The following is a 17,687-nucleotide window of genomic DNA, read 5'->3' as shown; positions in this document are numbered from 1 at the left end:
TATATTCCAGTGTGTATTTTATTTTGTCTGAAATATTTTCCAGTTACACCTTTTCCTTTTTTAGCTGGATTTTTTGAATTACTGTTGTTACAACCCAAGTCTGGAAATTCTGATGATGATTTCTTATCTGATTTCCATGTCTATGGCATGTTTAATTAAATGTTGTGTTTACAAATGGCGAAAGTCAAGAGCATAAGCACATCTCCCATTTGAGATTATATCTTTCAGCACCTAGTTTATAAGTACCCATCAACATGACTTCTCTGTGTGCATTTAAAACCTGACTGTTTGTGTTGTGATGGTAGTTCATTTGAATAAATTACTAAAAGAACATTCATTATCTTTTTTTTTTTTACAAAAGAACAAACAATTAAGTACAACACAATAATTAAGTTACTAATTTTACATTGCTTTTCTCCTACAGGAAGGAGGTGTTGTTGCTCTGTTTAAGACGTGTCGCCAGGATTGTTTCAGGAGCATTTATCCCCAGACTCTCAGAACCTTGGCATCTATATGCTGTGTAGAAGAAGGGATTCACCAGCTAGAAAAGGTATTATTACTTCAATTCTTTTTACATACAGTAATTGTTCTACAAGAAAAGTGGAGCTCATCATTAATCTCATCTAGTAGTTGAGAATATTTGGATTCACCATGTTTGAAAACTTGCTCTGTACTCCTCTCAGGTTTCCCACAATGAGTACATTTTCAGTGTTTACAATATTAGTTCAGACAATAACATTAACCTATTCAGTTGTCTGTACAAACAATCTCTTTAAGTGGAAATCATTTCCATAAAGGAAATAGAGTTAGTAATGAATGTATCAAATAAGTAGTGGAGTAATTATTTCTGGACTTGTTAAAGGTTTTGTTTAGAATTTCCAGTATTCCAAGCAATCAAAACCCTTGAAATGTGGAAAGGTTTATACCTGTTTGAACCCTTTATCTGACATCCCTGCAATACAGCTGTCCATGGTAATGAGTTGACATGTAAGGGGTATAATTGCATAAGTACTGAGACATATGTAATAGCTGAACATTAGAAAAGGTTTCCACCCATCAGCAATAAGTCTTGCAGAAGACAATTTTAACACTAATAGCTAACATCAAAACATTATCCCATGAAATTATTTAGACTGCTTATACTTTATTCTGCCCCCAGTTCCACCAATACACTTCTATATTTAGGACAATGAGCACTTCTACTGGTTACTAAATCATGATCTCATCCTTTTCTATTTCATAAAACAGTCGTCTTCTACCATTGAATAATGTACCTCTTCAAGTTAATGGTAAATGATTTTGTTGCTACTTTACATTGACATGTCTTGCAATTTACTGTCCAGAATTCAAGCAAATGTGACAGTACATCTTCAGGAAAAATCCTATAGTTAATGAAGATAACTTCTCCAATTGTTTTTTGAAATAGGTATTGGTTCAGATGGACATAAGAAGAAGTCTTGTGGGTTCCTTAGTTTTGTCCGTAAGAATCATAGGAAAAAATAATTAGAGATGGAAAACACCTTTTAGATATTTCTTTCATTCTCAGGCAAGGTCCAGATATAGTTTGTTGATACAGGACATCAAACTCATAGTAAGTTCAAGAAACAGTAGTAGCCTTTGTGTCTATTTGTCTGTCGGCTGATTTAATGCAAGAAAGGGGCATGTCAGGGAAGGTTGGACAAAATCAACTCTATGCTGGTACTTGAATGATTGTTAGCCAAGGTTCTCACCACTGGCTTCATTAGTTTATTTGTCCACTGTGCCTTTAATTCCTTAATCTGCGTTTGATGAAAGGTGCTTCTTGTCCCTTAAGGGCTAGTACTGGAGCTGAGAAAGCTAGTCTTTGACCAGTTGACTAAACAACTGGGGCTGGACTCGATGAGGGGGCTGGACTTGATGATCTCCCAAGGTCCCTTCCAGCCCTAATGTCTATGAAAACTAAGGAGCAGGTGATATGGTCTCTGGCAGAAGCAATTCTTTCCCGAAGAAAAGGAAGACAGTTAAAATTGAGTGAGAGAACTAAAAAAAATTGGTTAGAGAGTAGAAGTAGACCAACAGTAATGAATATTTAGGCAGGTATGATTCAGTTAACTTGTTCTGATGATTAAAAAAACAGGGCAGTTCACAAAAAAAGGCTTAATTCAGTGATATTTGTGGGTACAAGGATATGAAAGCCTTTGACTGGGTGAGCCAGTTTGGATTTTGGAACTTTTTGTAAAGGCTCCATTGTCGAAGAAAGTCCCTGTCAGTCTTGAGACAGCTCCTTGATGGCATGCATAGTTAGATGGAGTTGCAGACACTCTGAAGGGTAGGGTTCAGATCCAGAATGACCTGGATAGATTAGGAAAAATGGTTCACAATCTCTCAGATTAGATTCAACAAGGACAAGTGCAAAGTTCTGCACCTAGGACCGAAAAATTGCATGCACAAATACAGACTAGGGAATGACTGGCTAGGCTGTACTACTGCAGAGAAGGACCTTGGGGTTACAGTATACCATAAGCTGAATATGAGCCAACAGTGTGCTCTTGTTCCATATTGGGTTGCACCATATTGGGTTGTATTAACAGGAGTGTCACTTGCAAATCAAGGGAAATGATTTTTCTGCTTTTTCAGCACTGGTGAGGCCTCACCTGGAGTACTGTGTCCAGTTTTGGGCCCCACACTTCAAGAAAGATGTGGACAGTTTGGAAAAAGTCCAATGCAGAGTGACAAAAATGATTAGGGACTTAGGAGGCAAGACTAATGAGGAAAGCCCCAAAGAACTTTACACTAAACTAACTAGGGTTTAGAACTAAATAACTAGGGTTATTTAGCCTGGAGAAAAGAAGACTGAGGTGGGATTTAATAATGGTCTTCAAATACTTGAAGGGTGATTATAGAGGGGATGGAGAAGGGCTTTTTTGTGTCCACGTGGGGACAGGAGTAGGAGCAATGGATTCAAACTGCAGCATGGGAAATTTAGGTTGGAGCCGAGGAGGAACTTTCCAACTATGAGGGTGGTTAGGCATTGGAACAGGCTATCTAGAAAAATTGTGGAACTTCCATCCTTGGAAGTTTTCAAGAACAGGTTAGACACTTAGCTGGGATGGTTTATTTAGAGATGATCCTACCTTGAGCAGGGGGCTGGATTAGATGGCCTCATGAGGTCCCTTCCAGCCCTACTTACCTATGATCTTATGGCAGAGTACAGGTTGATGGAGTCCTAAATGGAGATGCATCATAGGTTGATCCTTTCTGTGTTATTCTCTAGGCAACCTCAGATTTTATGATGGGGATTGAGATTTGCTTCCCAGTTGCCATAGGATGGTTTAGCCTGTCCAGACTACATTGGGTCTATACAGGGAACTCCTTTATGCCAGTTGCTGTGTCCTGGTAGTCCACTCCAGGGAAGGTCTTCAGCTGTTGGTAGAAATAGTCTAGCAACTGTTTCACAACTTTCACAACTAGCTGTAGACTAAACAACAGTTTAAGGCAAAACCAAGGGTATAGGTTAGAGAGCCCTGGGAAGATAATAGAGTATCCTTTCCATATTCATTGGTAGAACTGAATGCCAAATTGTTCATGAGATTACCTTCCTTGGAAACATTTTGAACAGTCAGGCTGGCATTGGTTGGTAGCCACAATCTCTTGCATCCAGAAAACAATTGTGGCCTTTGGCAAGTTCATGAAGTGAATATGGAGTCATATAGAAGACATGCCTGTCAGCTGGAGAAATATTATCAGTGATATCTTTGTGCCACTTTGTGCATCTTTGGGTGAGATGACATGATAAGTGACTGCTGATGAACCCCAAGAACATACTTCAAGAACTTGATTGAGTATAACTGGCTAACATACTTTTGAGATCCCATCCATAAAAATTCAGTGAAGGTGAGGGAAAGTATAGGCCTTTATGAACAACAGTGATGTCTTTGAGGACAAAAACCAGCAAGGTAAAGGATGCATCATTGCTGGCAGTCTGGCTCATGTTAAGTGGCACTGAATTTTGTGAAAGGAGGTGTTTATCATGCAGAGGTCTATGCTGTTATCTGCTTGACCACCAATTCAGACATTGCGCTATACTTCTGTTATCCTTGGATCCAAGGATGATGATGAAATCTGGTTATAGTTGAAGAAGTGTAGCAAACTGTAAAAGAGAAAAAAAAATTCTGAATGCATCTGCACATCAGCCAAAATGCGAGAGTAGTTATTTAGCATGCCAGGAGAGGTTCAATTAAATAAATTCCTTTTAATATATATTTCATCCTGTTTAAAGTTTGCTGCTATTATTGAGAATTTATATGTTTTGTGAATGTCGTGACTTGTTCTTGAGGAGATATGTTTCATATATCAGGAGGAGGAGGGAGGCCATGAGTTATGGCAGAGCTGAGGACAGGGGCCAAAGAGTGACTTTGAAACCTCCAGTTGTATAAGGTGATAGGCAGAGGGCATAGCGTTAGCAATGGCTTCAAAGAACAAAAAACGAAGAGCAGAGACTGAATGTGCGCTGCAGGATCATGCATGACACATGGCACACTAGTTCCTGTATCATGCTGTAACATATGTTCCACAGAGTGCTGGCCCAGCCTTTGCAGTCTCTGTAGTAAAGGGACTAGTAGGGCCATGGCCAATGGACATGTACTGCTGTCTTTGAAATGTCCCAACAGGTGTAGCTCTTTTTGGCTTGCCATTTTGAGAAAGTGAACAATACTCTCCTTGTACCTTTGTACCTGTCATGTATCACACTGCTTTCAAGGTGGACCTCTGCCTTGGGACTCCCCGAGAAGCAGCGTTATTCAGTGTCCCTCTCCTAAAGGATCACCCCTGAAGTAAGTCCTGGTGTGGCTTCTTCAAGGGGGAAGCCTCTGGCTGAAGACCCTGGCTCCTTTTTGTCCTTGGATTCCATGGCGATATGTATCATCTCTGTCTCGGAGAGCTCCTTGTTTGGTCAGCTCACGGGAATGGGGTCATTTTCCTCTTCAAAGTGTATGCATATGTGTGGGGAGTGGGGGTTAGAGTGCTGACATCCCAAACAGCACAGCAGACAGGCAACTGCACTCTAAACAAACAGTCTTTATTGTGCCACTTTGTTTCCACAGTTTCCTTTGTCCTTCCTTGGACTTCACTCTGTCCACCCTGGGAGTACTCTCTTCTCTCTACTCTGTCCTCCCTGGGGCTACCGTTTTTTTCCACAGCTCTCTTGGATCCTCTCTTTCTCCTCAGATCCAGTCAGCCACACTTGCAACAACACAGTTACAAAACTATAGTGTTAACCTGGGGACAATACTCGCCCCAAATGTTCCCCACCAGAATTGCAGACTACAAATCAGGCTAAGTGGTCACAACCTCCCCCTTGAATACCCATGCAGGAGCAGTCAGAGTTTGAACCAAAGGAGTATGTCCAAAGTATATCATTTTGGATGTTAGGGCATCACCAGATTTTAGAGTACTAGGCTGGCAGGCATGAATCTGTTGACATCTTTTGATTCTGTATGCTTCAAAAAAGTGTACAAAACTTTTTGCGATTTTGAAAAAAAGGGTTGAATGATGTTAGTAGATTTTAATGTAGAAATTATTTTAGAACATCTTGTCTGGTCCTTGTTGTCTCAGTACCTGTGGCGTGATGTTTATATTTAATTTGCTCCACTGTGAATCATCACTTTGGTACAGGATTTAACATGGGGAGTAAACTAAAACAACTTCAATACACTTTGGTACTGTACAGTACTTTTGCTGGCAAGAATCATTAAAACTGACAATATTTGGGGCCCAAAACATTTTAGATTATCTAATTCCAGACAAAATAGGCATATTTCTCAATTAGGTTTCAAAGCCATTAAAACTTATAAAAACCCATTTAAAAGAGAAAGGCAATAACTGTTGGATCTAATGGAACATTTAGTTGGGAGCTGAACAGAACAGGGAGTGAAATCGAAATAATTACAGTGCTTAATTACCGGAGACATTAGAAATGTTTTCTTTTATTTCCTCAAGACTATCAAATCTTGTGAATTTAGTATTAGAACAAAAGTATCATAAGTGAAGTAAATGTGGTTATAGTAAGAAAACAAGCAAGGCAATGAGGCGATTTTTACCGGGAATAGGTTTTACTCTGGAGGGGTTTTGAGGTATTTGAACACTGAAGTTGCATGAATGCACTTGTAAAGAAATTCTGTGCAAGCAAACTTATAATGGACTTGCACCACTTTCCCTAATTGTTTATTTGGATTTTCATATGCATTTCCTCGAAGTACAGGTCCAAGCTAAGAAAACTGCATTTAAAAATGAAATCTGTAGAATAATACTGGTTTTGAAAAAGGGCGACACTTCCCTCACATTTTGTTTTTAATTAATTGTTATAATGTGCAGTCCTATGTTATACGATAGGCACATGCACCATGATAGTTTATCCAGCTTTGTGAACATCTACTCTCTGCACACAGCAGTTAGTTTTCTCTCTCTTCTCTCCTCCCAATTATTGGAACACTATTTGTTTTTCATGTCAGGAGAAGGTGAGCAAGGTTGGTTTAAGCCATACTTTCCATATAGATTCTGTTTTAGCTGAACCCAGCTGAATATAATGCATTGCAGAATCAGTCTATTCTGAAGCTAGTTTGGAGGTGAGCATAGGTACACTAAAGACCTCCAGAGTAAAATTGTGCGGCAGTCTCCTTGTACAGACTTTCAATTACAGTGCTGTGGGCACTAATCAATATTAGATTGGTCTGGCTTTTCACATAGGAAGTTGTGTATCTGTTGAACGACGGAATTACAATATGCAAATGAATGCACGTGAGGGTTGTTAAGCCTCATACAGTAAAAGGGGAGGGTGCCTAAGCTTTCACCAGCCCCGGCTAATGATGAGTCCAGTCAGGGCTGGCAAATTAGCACAAAGACCACAAACACTAATCAAGGGTTCAAACAATGTGGTGTATTAGCAACAAAACTAATCAACTATATACAACAAGCACAACAAACAATGAATGCAGCCCGAACCCTAAGCCCCAATATACACCAGACACCCAAGCCCTTGGAGATCTTGGCCTCCCAGTCCATCACTCCCTCTCTAACACAGTGAGTTATCATTCACACTGGATCATTGTAGGCTATCATCCTCCCAGGTCCTCCAACGTCAGATGCACCAGTCATGCAACCACCCACACCAAGCACGTTTATGTTCTTCGGTCCAACCGACTGACAATCCCTGCCACACACACAATGTTGCAATGATGCAGCACACTCCATGACAATGCCGCACCCCAGTCAAACCTCCAGGGAACACACTTCCAGAGACACCAATCTGTCTGATCAGCACCCTTTTATACATGCATGTCACATCATTCCTGTCAATCACTGACAGACCAATCACATGCCCGTGCACACATTACCACTTTATTGCACACCTCACCTCACCGTTGCACATGGCACTCTACCTGTCAATCACTTAAACATTCTCATGTCACCTCGCATTCTTCCCTTCTAGAATGTGGGTGCCACTGAGCATGCTTGGCACTGAAAAGAGGCCATCACTTCATTAAGGTTCAAGAGTTTAGCCCTTCTAGAAACCTCTGGGCCTGAACCCTACTGAAGCAACTCAAAACAGGGAACAATTCTGGGAACTTGTCCCTTACATATTGTAGAAAGGATCTTTGGGAATCATTTGGATTTTATGTCTGATGTTTGATTGGGATTGAACCAATTCTGTGTTAACCATCAAATATAATGTAATTCCTGGATAACGGTCCATACTTTAAAAGTTTACTGGGCACTCCAGAATTTGGGGGAAAATTCCAGAAGTTCATAAATGGAGGCGCCATACCACTAAAAACAAAGGCAGTGAAGGGAGTTTGTGGGAAATGAGGAGAAAGGTTAAATCTAATTTACGTCACTGTTTATGTATATAGAATTGCTTGTAAATGCAGGCTTACCTCAGACCTTTCTTTTAATGTTATATATCTAAAAAGTGGAGGTCTAATGACAAACCTTGGTAAGCAAGAGGTGGATTTTGGACATGAACATATTGGACAGTGGTTACGTAGAGAATATCCTGGATACATGGATCACTCACAAGACCATTTTAAAATTCAGAGGACAGTGATGTGGGTTGTATAATCCTTGTATACACTGAACTGTAGAGTCAGGGTAGAAAGGACTAACAATTATTGCACTCTAAAATAATTAATACCTGTGTACCACGAAACATTAAATAGCACATTAATAACTGGCAACTCTGCTTGGATCTAAAAGCAGGGCAACTGCAACAAAACTAAATGATCTTCACAAACCAAACATTCATTCAAACAGCTGCTCAAATATTAATGTTGACTAGTGTATATTTGTTTAAAACATTTAAAATAGCCTGTGGAGCCAGACACCTGGAATCTACTTATGAAAAGGGAAGTGTTTCTAGAAAGAGGCTGCTGACAGCATTTGCTATGATAATTAATAAAACCTTTGTGCAAATGACAAAGCTTTTAATGGTGCACTCTGTGTAAAATTGCTCAGATCAGGATTGCAAATTGTCATGAGTCCCTCAATTAAAGCACATTATATAAATGATTTATAGCCAAAAAAGGGAAGTTTAAAGAAGTTTCACAAGAAGAGTTAGTAGAGAAACTTTAAAAGACAGGAAAACTTCATGTTTAATATTCTGTATGGAATCTGTCCTACAAACTTTTCAGGACATGCCAAAGTTTATACACAGTAGTCATATTTGTAGGATCAGGATGTTGTTCAATAGATTTAAGGAACATAGGAAGCTTGTAGCAACGGTCACCTTGTAGGTGGGAGGACTGTGAAATGTTTGTTACAGAACCTGAAACTGTGCGAAATTTGTATTTTTTGAGCTAAGCTGACCTAACTTTTCAACTTTGAAAGTGGATTAAACTTGGCCATTTTGATTGAATTTAGTTTGAGTTATAGGTTTTTTTTATATCAAATGCAGGTAGTTTGACCCTAGTGAAGAAGGGCATCTCATAAATCCTTGTCAGTTAATACCACTGAGGTTCACACAGATGGGATGCAAGGCAGAAATTAGCATTAATTTTAAAAGCTTGGTAAAGAAACAATTTTGCACCTAATAAAGTTAATGGATGTTTTTGGTGTGTAGAACTAGGCCAGTGATGAGAAAATGTACTTGTGTTTTACTTCTTGATTTTATATTAGTTTCTGTAGTGCTTACTAGACATGTTCATGAAAATGGAGATCAAAGATTAAGATTATTATACAATCAACTGGTTAATTGCACAATACATTTAGATGGGCCACATGTGCAAAGTAATTATCACACCATAAAAATGTCCATCCAGCTATAAAAAGAGCCAACCAGCTGCAAAGATAGTGCTTGAAAATGTGTAACAACTTAATAGCTCGTTTCTATCCAGTTTTAGTTTTAAGGTGTAGCAGGGCCCTAAACTGCTATCATCACTTGTTAAAATGACAACAAAAGGCTAACTCAACACATGGCCCAATTACTGTGTGCACTTATGTGGCTCCCTTTACCATAGAATCTGAGTGTTCTACAACAGCGGTTTCAAATTCACCCAGGTTCCTGAAGCTAGATCTGGACCCGGGGCTCCTTGTAGGCAGAACAGTGGGAGTGGAAGGGCATCAGGGAGCCATGGAGGTTAATGCAACTGTTGCTCACTCCTTCATGCTGACACCCACTCCCAGTAGAGCTCTGTACCTTGGATTTTGATGGTGAGCCCTGCCCCTAAATTCCTGGCCTCTTCTGGTGCTCCATGGGCCAAATGACATGGCTTCTCAGGGTGGAACCAACCCATAAGCCCTATGCTTGACATCCCTGCTTTAGTCTTTAATGTATGCATCCTTAAAACTTCCCCATAACTGTATGGAATTACTGTTTACTTTGGATTAGTGTCTATTAATAATTTTACTTTTCTTAGGGCACATCTATAAGTCACTGTATGACATCATTGCTATGGCATTGTGCTTTACTACTTCCTTTTGGAAGTACTAAAGCACGGTGCAGTATGGGCGGTTACTGTGCTGTGCATGCAGCGTACAAGTAGATTTTACTGTTACAGCGATGTAGTGGCGTGCTATACCCAGAAAGTGTGCCACTATGGCAATGTAGCTGGCAATCACGCATAGACACGTGAAGGCATGTGATTGTTATGCCACTGTAGCATTCCATATGGCAGTGTAGCACTGTAGGGTGACATATAGACACACCCTTTATATCTAAATATTCCACCTTCATTCAGGGGTTGGAATATCTGGGAACTATGTAGAAAAATTAGGTGCTGTACTAACTTCAAGCCTGCCCTTTTACATATAAGAGAACTTGAACACTACCACTGTAAGAAGGAACCAGCTATTGAGTGGTCAGATTTCTAAGGACATCTTAAATGTTGTTTGCTCTTGTGAAAAGGGAAGGATAATATACAGAATTAGCATAGGCAGTAAAAGGATGATGTTATCATGACAAATGTGTATTAGCTTTTTACACTGCTATAACCAATAAATAAATCTCATAAAGTTCAAAGGTTTGCTTCAGATCATCAGATCATCTGTTAGTTGCAGATGTTTATTTGCACCTCTTAAATCTGTTAAAATTAGAGTGAAAATCTACAGAAAAGGAGCTTTCTGGGTCCCCCCTCCCCCCCCCGATAGGAAATAAAAATCATTGATATGATATTTTTATTTTCACTTCTATTTTTTATCAGAATAGGGAAGAGGTGTTCCTGATGGGTGATAAAAGCTGATATATTTTTAATCTAAAAACTTAAGAGCTTGGCAGCAATTCATTTTTTATTTAAAGCAAGTCACATTTTTGTTATCTTAGTTTCAGGAAGATGTAAGGCAAGATACAATATTTTTATTAGATAGAGTTTTCAATTAGCAACAATTTTTCACAGAAGAAATAAAGTTGTTTCAATATCAGTCATAAAATACATCCTCATAGTTCGCTGAACAACAGCCCTCTGTTCTTATTTTTATGCAAGCATGGAAAGAGTTGTAAATTGGTTGTATTTCTAGTTTGCAAAATGCCGTTCACTTTATTTTTTCAGCCAACATGTGAACATTGCATTTCTCTATATTGGTCAGTTGATAGCCAGACTTTGTAATACTTCCTCATGAAATTATGGATAATAAATAGAATAAAATAAAGACATTTATGTTCCTCTAAATCTTGAAAGAGGAGAATGACTTCTTTTTGAGAAAATGTGGCAAGCTTAAATAACCAATTCAAAGTGCACTGACACTTGGGTTGCCTATACGCAAGCAGGGAGGCTGCTCTGACATGCTGTAATTCCAGCGCATCAGAGCAGACTCAGTTAATTGAGTCTGCTAAAGCGTGGCAATTGCTGTGCTCCAGCAGCCACGCATATCTCATGTATCAGCATTCCCATGCTTCAAAATGGCAGTGGGGGCACTTTATCTAAAGCTTGTTTGAGGAGTTGTAGATAAACCACTCCCATTACTGTTTTGAAGCACGGAGATGCTGATACACGAGATGCTCTGGGTGCTTTAATTAGAGCTGCTATCACAGCCACTCTAATTAAAGTGCTCCCTCCACCCTCCTCCATTTCCAGAGCACATGTATAAATGCCCTTGGTGTCATTTCTGTCTACAGCTGATAAGTTTTGCAGGGACCATTTTTAATTTGATAAGTCAGAGTACAGTGAAAAGTTAGATTGCTGCCTAAAAAATGGTTGGAGAATGTTAAAGGATAGTTACAGAATTTTCCAAATTCTGCTTTTTACATACCTTTTTGGTAACTAGGAAATCAATTTCAGCAGCTGAGTTTGTGGTACAGATCTGGAGATCTAATTTACTGGACTGTACTTCTCAGGTTGTTTTAATTAATTGGCAGTGAAAAATGTTCTGGGTTTGGCAAATTGCATCTATGTCAAAGCCCCAAGAAAATTCCTTAAATCATATCTAAGGGATTGGCCTTCTTTAGCTGTTGGTCTTGTAGAAATTATCTGATGGCTGAAGTTTTATTGCCTGATTACATGACTATATGCATACTGTTAGTAAAAGCATCTGTTTTCAGCTACCAGTTTCCTTATGGACTGGGAAGGCTGTAACCTTAGTATTTTTATTGTTCTTAAAGAGCATTCAGGGAACCCTTAGATGTCACAGGCTACACTTGTAGTGAAAATAACTTTCTAACTTAATTACCACTGGAAGAGATAGCACCTATGAGGTTCTAAATAGAAAAAGCCAGTTTGAAAGCAGGATTAATAAAATAGGAATAAAAATTGGCAGTGAATTTGTGCAGTGTCTTTTAATATGTTCAAATCTTAACAGTGGTCACAACTGATGAAAATTTATTTGATTTCTTGTAGTACCTATATGACCAGGTAAAATGCTGTACATATTTAACAGCTTTATATATGATACATAGAAGTGAAGAATGAAGAGACAGGTTAGGTTAGAGTATGTGCGTTGGTGGATATAGGAATAATATACAGGCAGTGGTTCCAAGATATTATCTTGATTCTGTTAAAAACTATTTAAATATTAGATTTTTTTGGCAGAAGCCAGCATGTATACCACTGAAGATAATACCTTGAAAATTGTAGTAAAGTAGAGAAGCTTAAAAACGTCCCTAAGTTAGCAAATATTGATTTATCTCCATAGTGATCTGTGTTGTTTGCCAGTACCTCATCATTTAGGGTGCATCTACATATGCCAGTTTGAACATGTAGATTCTCAAACTACTGTGATAAGGGGAACACATGCAGACGCCCAGGATCACAGCACTTTGAGCCAGGATGAAGCAGCCCCAGGCTGGCAGGGGACCCTGGGGTCAGCCCTGGGCTCCAGGAGGCAGTGCCAGGAGGTGGAGGGGCTGGCTGTGGCACTAGAGTGCCCCAGCATGGCTAGGCGACAGGCAGAGGTCTGGACGCCTGCTTCCTGAGCTGCCCGGGCACAGTGTACACCCAGGTCAGTGTTTACACTTGTGTTTAGGTGCAGTTATTTTTGCCGCAGTAAGCTAGTGCTGTCCTTGACAATATTCTCTTATGCTGGAGAAAATTAGTTTGCTGCAGTCTAATAATGTCACACATGTAGACTGTGATACTTTACACTCTATAAATTAGTCTACTGTGCAGTTAAGTGTACATGTAGATGCACCTTTTATATAATAAATTAAGCCCTGGTTCTTCAAACATTCACACATACGCTTAGCTTTAAGCAAGTGAATAGTTTTGTTGAAATCAATAGGATTATTCATGCATTTAAGGTTTAAATTGGATACATACATAATTGTTAGTAGAATTACAGTACAGTACAGACTTTGATTACAGTAAATTTAACAGACCTTATATTCATCTGATGAAAATTTATAAGATTAAGAAACAAAGCAAAGAACTCAAGAACCAGGGAAGATTGAGAAATAGGAATTATCAAAATTTTGCTTGACTTTATAGTAGAGATGTGGCAAGTATTGCACAAAGAGTTGATTACCCCTGGACAGAGGGGTGTAATGTCTGCTGAACAATCACAAACAAAGCTGATATTTTCTGTGCCTTAACTTAGACATCACTGGCACTATACAAATCATTACATACATGTATATTTTTTAAAAGCCCTAATTCTTTAGATTGAATAATTTCATAATCTCTTTAATGAGAACATATCATTTTCTTTTGTGTTGATTTTTAAGATACATCAAACTCAAATACAGCCCTGGATGGTATCATACCACATGGGTAGAATGATATAGGACTTTTGCAACAATATCCTAGTGAACATCACCTGATTTGGGTTCTTCTGTGTTTAATACATTCTTGTCTACATTACATTGTAAAATTGGTCTTGCAAGCATCAGGCACACAAAATATCTCATGATGCAATAGTGCTAGTGCCTTGGTAATTTCATTTGCTCAGAGCACATTTCACCCCTTGTCAGTCTTGTATTCTGTTACAGCTCTGCTGCAGTCCTGCTATAGATAAAGAGTTGATGTTGTAGCTGTTCTATGGGAATTTGTTCTCTCAAAAGAGCTCCTGCAACATACATTAGCTCATGCCTTTATTACTAGGCCACTACAGTTTCTGTCATTTTGTGCATGACTTTTTGAGTAGGTATAAAACATGAAACCTAAGATGTTTCCTAAAAAAAAAAAAAATATTTACATTAAGTACTAATTAAATCTGTTTGAAAAATATTCTTCTGTTGAACGCTGAGGTATGTATATAATTGTGGCGGCGAAGCGCCCCCACAGGCGAGTGAGGGGGAGAAGAGGGGACCCACAGGCCCTAGACCCCAAGAGCAAGCCCCCAGAAGGGCATACGTACCGGCAGAGGGGCAGCGGGAGGAAGAGCCGCAGCTGCAGCCGCGCGAGCTGCCATTACGCCGGCTCTGGCAACAGCTGTTCCCCGCGCAGCGAACAGCTGAGCCAATCCCAGCGGCCGGATTTAAAAACGCCGGCAGGACAGGGAAAGAGGGAGAGCCAGGGGGAGAGAGTACGGGTGTGCGGCCCGTGCTGCAGGCTCTCGCACGGAGCGTCGAGGACCCCGCCTGCGGGTCTCAAGCAGGCAGTGTAGGCAGGAGCTGGAAGCCTTTCGCCAGCAGCCAGGCGAGAGGCAGTCAGAGAGTGCACGCCGAGGCACTCTCTCTGCTGCGTCCTGAAGCGGCAGACGCACAGGAAGCAGGGGAGCGCCCTGCGGACAGGAGGAAAGGGGAGACAGCGGAGGCCCCAGGAGGGGGCTGGAACCAGGAGAAGCACCCACCAGTTCCCCCTGGTCCGGAGGAGTATTATCTATAAGGGAGGAGAAAGGAGAAACCCCTCTCTGCAGGAGGGAGGACGACCGAGAACCGGGGAACCGGTCAGAGGCCATCATACTGGGCCTGGCAACATCTGGAAGACATCGCCCAGCGGCTGGCGTGTGGACGGGGTGTAGGGGAGGCGGAGCCCCGTGGATCACCGCGTCCGATAACCGTGAGTACCACCGCCTATCGGGAGGCCCCACCCGGGATAAAGAGCTCCACTGGAGACCCCTCCGAAGGTAATTGAGTACATCCAAGTCGTGGCAGGCGAGTTGAGGGGAGGGGCCACACCCCGATAGGCCAGACGGAGCGAGGCGCAGGCTCCACAATAATATATACTTGAAATTGGAACTGCTTTGGCAGATTGGCACTCACATCTTGTGTGTGTGGCTCTCAGACCCCTACAACATGCTGGTGCTGTTGATAATATTTTTACACAGTTTCTTAGTCTGTTATCTCAGTATTTTGTGCTATTTAATTGCTGTGCTAAATATTTTATTTGAAGTGTTCCAGATAGCTCTAGATTTATGAATCAAAAGTCAGGATGTTAACAGAATATGGATGAAAAATAATGTAGAGTCACTGGATGATGACTTTTGTGTAAAGATTTATAATAATCCATAAAATGGTGACAATAATCAGGACAACAAATGATCCATGAGTGACATTTGGGAAAGGAGAAGCCAACATGACTGATGATTGATTATAATTATTATTACACTTAGGGAAAACCCACCTAGCAAGTGAATTTAATTTTAAGATGAAAGGGAGACGCTTAGTCAGCTTCTATGCTGAGGACAGTGTTAAATGTGTAATCCTTCTGGTGGGCACAGGTTGGCAGCAAGGGCCAGGTTCAAATTTCAGGGTACCCAATAAGTTTTCATTGTGGCTTGAGCCCCAACCCAGAAATCTGGGACCACTGAATTTGGCTGGAGTGTCCCACATAAACAAAACCCTCTCCTCGCAAGCAGTGTAAACACAGAGGACAGATATGTTATGAAAAACAAAGGAGAGCACCAAATGCAATTTAAAACATTACCAACTACAAAGTACAGTTTCTAGTTTGCAACTCTTTTGGGAGACTCCACCCATGCCCAGGCAGTCTGAGACATGGGGGCTCACTCAAGGGTTAGTTCTGGGGGACCTCCACCCCTATATCTGCTACTCAGCAGGAGAGTCCAATAAGCTGCTCCTTGGGTTTTGCTGCATCTCAAGGAGATGCTAGTTAACATGGGTCCTTCTGCAGTGCATGGGGCCCCCATTGCTCCCTAGGAAGCTGTAGAGTGGTGATCTCCAATTCCATGTGGTGGCTTGGGGGGGTGACTGCACCCCCAAATTACTAGTCCCAAATCCCACAGCTCCAGCTGGGGCAAAAACTACAAAAGAACTCAGGAGAAGGGGAGCCAGGCCTAGGCTGGTTCCTGGGCCTGAACTGCCAATAGGCTCAGCTGAGAGTTTCCCTTCACATTGGTTCCTCTGGCTGGGTTCCTCTCAGCCTCCTCCAGCTCCCTTTTCCTATGTCCCTGGGGTGACATCACCCCATGTATCCAATCAGGTGTCACCAGGCTTCTAGTTTATTGTCTCTTAACCAATCAATTTGAAAAAAAGAACACTGTCCAGAAAGCCAGTTAGGCTAGGGGTCTGCTTTCCTCCTGCTTATGTGACAAGAAGCCAGGTTTTCTTGTTTACAGTAAACAGAAAGGTGGTTCTAGGCAAAAGGTCTAAACAGAAGGAAGTTTCCTGCCTACGTGCTGGCATGTTTCTTTTCAGATTAAGAAATGGGCAAGATACAGGAGGGCAAACACATATTAAACCTGGTCATATTCAAACCAAAACAATATTTTACAGCAACATAAAACTAGACACTCTGCAGTAAAAAATGCTTATTCATTTCTTGTATGCATTACAAATGAAAATCAATGGAGTCACTTTAACAAGTGCAGGAAGAGGGATATTTAGAGCACCAGGATCAAACATCCCCTGCCTGCCCCAATGTGCATGAAGAGAAGAAACGAGGAAGAGGAGGAAGATGGAGAGATCAGTGAGAACTGATCTCTTAATTCTAATTTTTATGCTCCTCGTTCATCAAGAGACTGCACGGTACATAACATTGACTAGATATGCACATCTGTAAGGACACACACGTAACTGTCCAGCATACACAAATTGAAAGTGTTAAGTAGTCAACTGCAATGAGGAGTATATGGTATGAGGAAGGGGGAGTATTTAAAATACTTATTCATACTGACAGATGCATTTAATTGCCTTCTTCCAATTGATTCGGTGCTGGAATCAGACCCGGAAGGCTACTGAGGAGTCCTTTAGCTGATTTGTGATTCAGGGTTGTAACTCATTTGAGCAGTTTTGGGACATAAGCAGAGACAGTTTTATGTCTAGATCCCACAGTCAAATCTGTGTGGGCAGACACTTGCACCCACAGAATTTGCTGATTTAATTGCATATTTTCGTGGATGGAAGAATATAACCATATGGCTCTGATTACAAGAATGGGGCTTACGGTATTGTGGAGAGATGAGAATCTAAGACTTGTGTTTCTACATTAGGATCTTATGTTCTTTCTCATACAGCCAAGTCCTATTCTTTTTTAGCTTTAGTTCTGTATTATGTTCTTGTAAATCTCTATCTCTTTATATATTTTCCTGGCATCCATTCTTGTATGCATGCTTTTATCTCTCCAGATCTTTAAAACTCTTTTTTTCAAAAGAATTAGAAAATTATCTAAGAATTCTTTAGAAAATTATTTTTCTAAAGATTTTTTCACAGCTGTCACTTATAAGAATCTTCTGCCCTTAAATGTACTTTATTGCACACTGGAGTAAAATCTTAGTAATATAAAACTAAATTTACAGCTGTATTGAAAGCAAAAATAGAATATAACTGTGACTACTTCTAGCAGGTTTCCATTGGTCCTTCCAGGAAACATGAGTTGGAATATATGTGC

General features: G+C 40.5%; 1 protein-coding gene across 5 annotated transcripts in view; it reads left to right on the top strand.

The window, feature by feature from the left end:
- The window catches only part of INSC (INSC spindle orientation adaptor protein), a 289,967-nt gene that overhangs the window by 190,255 nt on the left and 82,025 nt on the right, over positions 1-17,687 (top strand). For all 5 annotated transcript variants that reach the window (XM_019477191.2, XM_019477192.2, XM_019477193.2 and 2 more), the window contains one exon: positions 425-550. In XM_019477191.2, the coding sequence (XP_019332736.2) occupies positions 425-550 (126 nt within the window). The remainder of the gene's footprint in view (positions 1-424; positions 551-17,687) is intronic.

This window comes from Alligator mississippiensis, chromosome 2, assembly GCF_030867095.1.
Source record: "Alligator mississippiensis isolate rAllMis1 chromosome 2, rAllMis1, whole genome shotgun sequence".
In the NCBI taxonomy this organism is placed as follows: domain Eukaryota; kingdom Metazoa; phylum Chordata; order Crocodylia; family Alligatoridae; genus Alligator; species Alligator mississippiensis.
This window is presented reverse-complemented; position numbering and strand designations above follow the sequence as displayed.